The sequence below is a fragment of the Vombatus ursinus genome, unplaced genomic scaffold, assembly GCF_900497805.2.
Source record: "Vombatus ursinus unplaced genomic scaffold, bare-nosed wombat genome assembly UNPS02011613.1, whole genome shotgun sequence".
In the NCBI taxonomy this organism is placed as follows: Eukaryota; Metazoa; Chordata; class Mammalia; order Diprotodontia; family Vombatidae; genus Vombatus; species Vombatus ursinus.
Genome location: NW_020951391.1, coordinates 810,905 through 817,071, shown reverse-complemented (window position 1 = coordinate 817,071; position 6,167 = coordinate 810,905). Strand labels below are relative to the sequence as shown.

The window sequence follows — 6,167 nt, the reverse complement described above, 5'->3', positions numbered from 1 at the left end:
GAAGGCCATTGAGTTCCGCATGAATCCAGGAGAGGCCTATACAGCTGGGTGACCTGGGACACTTTGCTCTGGCTACCCAGGTCATTATCTTCCACAGAACCCTGAAGGGAAATGGAGCAGTGTAGGCTTAGGTGACACGGTGGGGGTGGGGTGGGGGTGCCACTCAGAGCAAAGCACAGAAAAAACTGAAAAGGTTTGATGTCTGTTAAAAATTTTATTTTTCATTTCACACAGAATGATGTTAAAATAAATCCTCAGTAATATATATTTATATATTTATTTACCTGTGTCCATATTTACAAAAAAAAATTATGGTACTCTATGAAGTCTATGTACATCCATGATAGACAGCCAATGCTCATTGAGGCACATATGTACATGTGTATGTATAATCTATGTACAAATATCAGACCTTACTGACACAGGGATTGATTCTCAGCTACAGAAGTCTGGGCTTGAGGTGGGGGGTAGGGCGGTGGTCTAGGTTAGGCAGCATGGGGGTTGAGGTGGCCCGAAAGCTCCCTGGACATGTCAGCAAGAATAACATCTATACAGACAGTGCAATTGAGTTACAGCTGGTGTCTAAATTTTTGTCAAGCAAAGAAATGGTTAAACAACTCCCAAACTCCCGGGAGTCTTCCCCACCAGTCCTGCTCTGTCTTTGGCTCCCATTGCCATGGAGACCCACAGTTCCACTTCCGAATCACTCTTAGGAAGCTTTCACCACCAACCTCGTAGTTCCTTCTCCTATTGATTCCAATGAGGCTTATTTATCAGCTTGCTTCCCTTTGCATTTTTCCAGCAATTACCAGGGACAGGACATTGGAGGGCAGCTGCAGAGTCTTGAGCAATGAGAAGCCAGTGCAAACCCCTAATTAATGTCTTTGTACTTGGTTACAAACAGCTGCATGCTCCCAAGTAAGAGGCAGTCGCCACATACACTGTACATACACATATACATATATACTGTATATACACACAAGTCCTAGAAAGGAAATAGTGTCCCACAAACTAGAGGTTTATCACGGATTGGCAACATGCCCAAGGAACACCAACATTTAGACACCAGCTCTTAGTCACCATATTACAAATCTGGGCTGTACCCAGACTGTACCCTGCAGAGCGAGGGGCTCATGGGCACAGAAATTCAGGGGCAAGATGACGACTTAACTGGAGCATCATCATCATCTCAGTAGGCTGAGGGGAGACCTTCAGACTTTCAAGTTTCAATAGGGTAGTGCCCCTTTCTCTCAAGGGTTGGAGTTGTTGGTATGGAGATGCCAAAGGAAGACAGGGGAGCTGGTTATGGCATCCAGATAATAGTGGGGCAAGCAAGGGGATATCATGTTCAGAAACTCCAGAGCTAACCCTCACCTGCCCCCAAACCTGCCTGGGACTGTTTTTCTTTCCTTTTGTCCAGTGGAGCAGGCTCAGGCCACCGCCTGGGGTTGATTTGCTTCTTTTTTGGCCACACCTGAATAGGAATCTGAATGTCCTTGCAAATGCACTTCATGAACAGCAAAGGCCCAGGGATCTTGGCAGCATTTCTAAGAGCTGACCTGGAAATCGTCTGGCAGCGGAGCAAGCCCCTCTCTGAAAGATCTCCTCCTCCCGTCTCCTCTTTTCGCTTTCTATATCTGTACGGGGTGTTTACACACCATGCACACACACACAAACAAAGCAGCTGGGACTCCTGGGAGTCATTTTCAAGCAGCAGCAGGGGTTTAGAGGCCTCTTGTGAGAACAGAGAAGGGGCCCAGAATGAAGTGCTTTGAGTAGAGATGGATGGTATAAGCACATGGCCACATCTACACTGCCCTAATTACCTAGGTGCTCTGGCACCTGTAAACACACCTGCTCCCAGTGCACCTAGAACCTAGATGAGGTCTCAGTGGTGATTTGACCCAGAACAGATTAAATAATAGCTGGGTTAACTTCTACATTGTCTTAGCGGGAAAAGAGCGGTTACGAGAACTCATACAGGTTCACCCTATATCCACCAACAGTATTTCTGCCAGGGTGACTTGCTACCATGTGAGGTGATGGTTTGTTTGTTCAGAGAGCCTGGGCCGTTCAGATGCTTAGGCAGAGGGCCCACACTAAAGACGCACAGTCCATATTCAGTTCAAAAATCACCCCCTCGACCATTGTCCATTGCCTATATTCAATACCGCCCGAACCCTGGCGGTACCTCTCTTGGTCCAGATTCATTTGGCAACATTACCCAGCAGGGGCCAGCTCAATCCCCAGCTGATTGATGGTCACCCACTCAGCGTCACCAGGAATGCTGGCATGGCAGATGTCTGCATCGCTGGATTTTGCAGAGATGCTGTTGACTATCCTTCTAGATTGATGCAACCTTCTATGGGGTGACACTGTCCAGTTATATGGAAAACATCATACAATGCATGGGTCTAGCATGCAACAGACGGGGGCATGATTAAGAATTTACAGCACATTCCTGGCCTGATCTGGCTGCTTCTAATGGGTCCTATGCTGCTTATTCCCACAGGGTTACAAAGCCTTGCAAGTCCCTCCTACTTCAACCCCAGAGATCTGATTAAAACCAATGGAGTACGGTTACCCCTCTTCTACGCACCATTGGGACTTTCAAAAGGAGGGATTGAAAGGGACTGCCAAATTATCTTCAGGGCATAGGATAGTCTCACCAAAAAGCAGACAGAACTGGAGAGAGCAAGACTAGAGATAACTACTTTATTTAGTCTGCTGCAGAATATTTGCGATGTCCTCTTCTCCAGGGTTACCAAGCTGGGAAAGGTGTTTCTGTCCCTCTTTAGAGAGGCCAGGCAGAATAAGGAAAGTCTGAGCTTGAGAACTTACCCCCTGTTTATATAGGAGCGAGGCTACTACTGGGGTGGCGGGAGGATCCAAAGTGGAATCTGTCTGTTCCTCTTGTTAGAAGAGAGCTGTCTTCTAAATAGGGCTGGAATTGGGGGAGAAATAGCTGAACTAGAGAAGTAGAGAGGCTAGAAATCATGGGGGAGGGGTGAGGGAAGGACAAAGAACCAAATATATGCAGTTTATTCCATGGTTTGTTGAATTTATTCCACATTCATCCAACTAAGGGAGTTTGCTTTGTATATATAATTTCTGCAGTCATGGTATACATATACATATATGTACACATATATTATATATACACATATGTGTATCTATGGAAAACCTCAAATAACTAGACCCCATGTCATCAAAACCCTCAAATAACAAGAATTACTTTTTTCCCTGTACTATACTTTTAGAAGAAAGAGGCAAATGTAGACAAAATAGACTCAGAGTAGGAGTTTTTTTCAATCACTAACTTTCAGGAGTTATCCCTGAGGTCCATCTTCATCCAGCACAATACCCCAAGCCTTCTCCATCTACAGGCCTGTACAGTGTTTAAAATCATTTGAACCTGTGAAAACTTCAATCACAGCTATATGTATACACTCTACTTACTAAGTCAGGGAAGCATGGACTAAGTGATATATTTGAGGAAGATTTTCAGCAATAAGCAAAAAAGGTTTTCTCTTATCAACACTCAGACAAATTATTCAGTTAACTGGTATATCACTTTCCCTGAGCATGCCCATTTCTGTTAATTGAGGTTGTTGTAATATATATACATGTGTGTGTGTATATATATATACACACACACACATATATGTACACACACACATATATATGTACATATATGTGTATATATGTATATAGAGGGAGTGAACGAGCAAGGGCGGATTAAACAGGAATGTAATGGCCCCCAGGCCATCATCAGTTATCCACCAACCACGATTGTGCAATACAAGTAAGTATATGTACACCTAGATTTTCAGGGGCCCTCTCCTAAACCTCCCTCATTGCTTGTTCATTCCTTGTGCAGCTGCATTTTGTGGCTATGAGTTAGTATGACATAGACAGTGACCCCACTCCTTATCCCAACTCAGTTTGTCTGAATATCCATTCTGAGAACTGGGTCACTGTGAGTGCCTCCATTTATTTTCCCCAGTTGATCATAACCCTAACCCCCCTTTCCATAACATTCATACATGTTCTTTTGGTTAAAGGATTGTTCAAAAAATCAGCATTGTCTTCATTTTGAAGGGAGTAAAGTCATCCATACTGCCCCTGCCCGAGCCCCAACGCTGAAATGCTGGGCCAAAGGCCCTCAGGAACCATTTTCCACTTAGGGAGGACCAAAAAAAATTAGATAATGGTTCTTAATCTATGGGAAGGATCTTTTCCTAATGGCTCAGGATGCCTTATTTTAATCACTTGGTAAGCCCTTTCTCTTGGGCTTCCATTATGAGCTGCCAGAGATAGATTCAGAGCTAACTTGAAGACCAAGTGTGAGCCTACTCAAATTCATGGTTTTGGCATTTGGGGGTTGGCAGCACTCTCACCAGTTCAGAGTAGTCCACAGAGAAAAGGAGGTTGTGTACGTGTAGTCTCCTGCCCCCTCTACCCCCACACCTTCTCGTTGTCTACCTGGCACGCTTCCCATTGGCATTTTCCATCTGCACACATTTACATTCTGGAAGTAGGGTCAGGGGCTTCAAAGCAATAGAACTCGGGCCAACTGAGTGCCAAGGAGAAAGGAAGTTACTGAATGGTGAGGGAACACCCAGGGACTCCGGTCTTTACCCTAGAATCCAGGTGCTATCACTATTCAGTCCTGAGAGCAAGGTTTTAAAATAGCTATTGCTAAAGAAAACAGTCACTATTTATTTTATTGCACTTTTCCTCCTTTTTTTTCAAAAGATAAATAAAATATGAAAAATGGAAATTATGCTTTGGGGGAGGGTGATGGGTGGAAATGGGGAGGGGGTGAGGTAAGCTTAGGGAAGGGCAGCATTGACCAGCTTGCTTTCATTTGAGGGAGGGGCTGGCCCAGGAGAGTATGTGTCAGAGATCCAGCACCTTAGTTAAGGGTAAGGGCCAAGACTGGACTCTGAGAGTAGGATGGGGTCAGTCTGAGGATAAAGACTGTCCACCACAACTCATAGAATGCCAGAACTGGGAGGGACCTTGGAGGTGACCTAGTCTTCTCTCCTCATTTTACAGATGAGGAAACTGAGGCCCTGAGAGACTAAGCAATTTGCTTAGGGTCACACAGCTAATTAATTAGTGGCAGAGTCTAGAGTAAAACCCAAGTTTCTTAATATCCAAGTCTAATGCTCTGTCCGCTACCCTAGGCTGCCACCCAATCCTGGAGAACATTTTTGATTCGTGGTTATTTGCTAATTGGCTCAAGTGGTTAGAACATCAGGGAAACTAAGATCATAGGCATGAATTGGTGGGAGATGAGGGCAAACCAGGGAAGGACTTCATTTTGTAGTCCTAGAATGCATGCTTAAACCAAACTGACTACCTTACAAGGGCTTTTTGCTGGTCACAAGGAGGAATTGGAGAGAAAAGACAAAAGGATGAATGTTTGTTGAATGAATGAATAATTGAATGAATGAATGAATGAATGAATAAATGAATGAATGAATGAGTGGCTCAGTTCAACCCATTTCCACTCCTGGACAGCTGGTCCAAAACACATGTCTCCAGGATGATGGAGCTTGGGTGCAATTTTAATATTTGATCATTAGGTATTTCACATTGTATCCTGCTCTCTATAGTGATGAATAGTACTGGCAGGAAAACCTCCTTAAAGCATGAGGGGACTTTGGAAGCATGGACAGAAAGAAGCACTATCCACATTCACTTCCAAGAGGGTTGATGCTGATGTTTTATGAAAGAGATCAATGGGGAGGGAGTTCATCAGCTGGAGGTCTCACTGGCTAGGAGTACCAAAGTCAAAGAAGATGATTAGGGTCTGAAAGCAGTTCCTTCACTGTGGGTAGTCACACAGGCACTAGGGCTAGGAAATCAAATTTTCAATCAATGAAAAAGCTTATGGAGAAGCCTTTCCCATATCAGATCAGTGGGCTTGGGGGCAGTGAGATTAGGTCAGGTCACCCTAGGGTCTTAAATGTTTGGGCTCTATTTTTTTTCTAAAATGCCGCCCTGGTATCATGAGGTGCCTAGATCCCACAGAAGTCCAGATTACGTGGAAGGAAGAGAGAGGGAGAGAGAGAGAGAAAAGAAGAAGAAGAAGAAGAAGAAGAAGAAGAAGAAGAAGAAGAAGAAGAAGAAGAAGAAGAAGAAGAAGAAGAAGAAGA

At 44.3% G+C, this 6,167-nt stretch overlaps 1 protein-coding gene across 2 annotated transcripts in view; it reads right to left on the bottom strand.

The window, feature by feature from the left end:
- Window positions 1–259: 259 nt before the first annotated feature.
- KCNA2 (potassium voltage-gated channel subfamily A member 2) overlaps window positions 260–6,167 on the bottom strand; it is a 60,190-nt gene continuing 54,282 nt past the window's right edge. The window contains exon 4 of one of the 2 annotated variants that reach the window (XM_027856786.1): window positions 260–2,944. In XM_027856786.1, the coding sequence (XP_027712587.1) occupies window positions 2,849–2,944 (96 nt within the window). In that variant the 3' untranslated portion in view covers window positions 260–2,848. The remainder of the gene's footprint in view (window positions 2,945–6,167) is intronic. The other variant, XM_027856787.1, reaches the window with a different exon arrangement.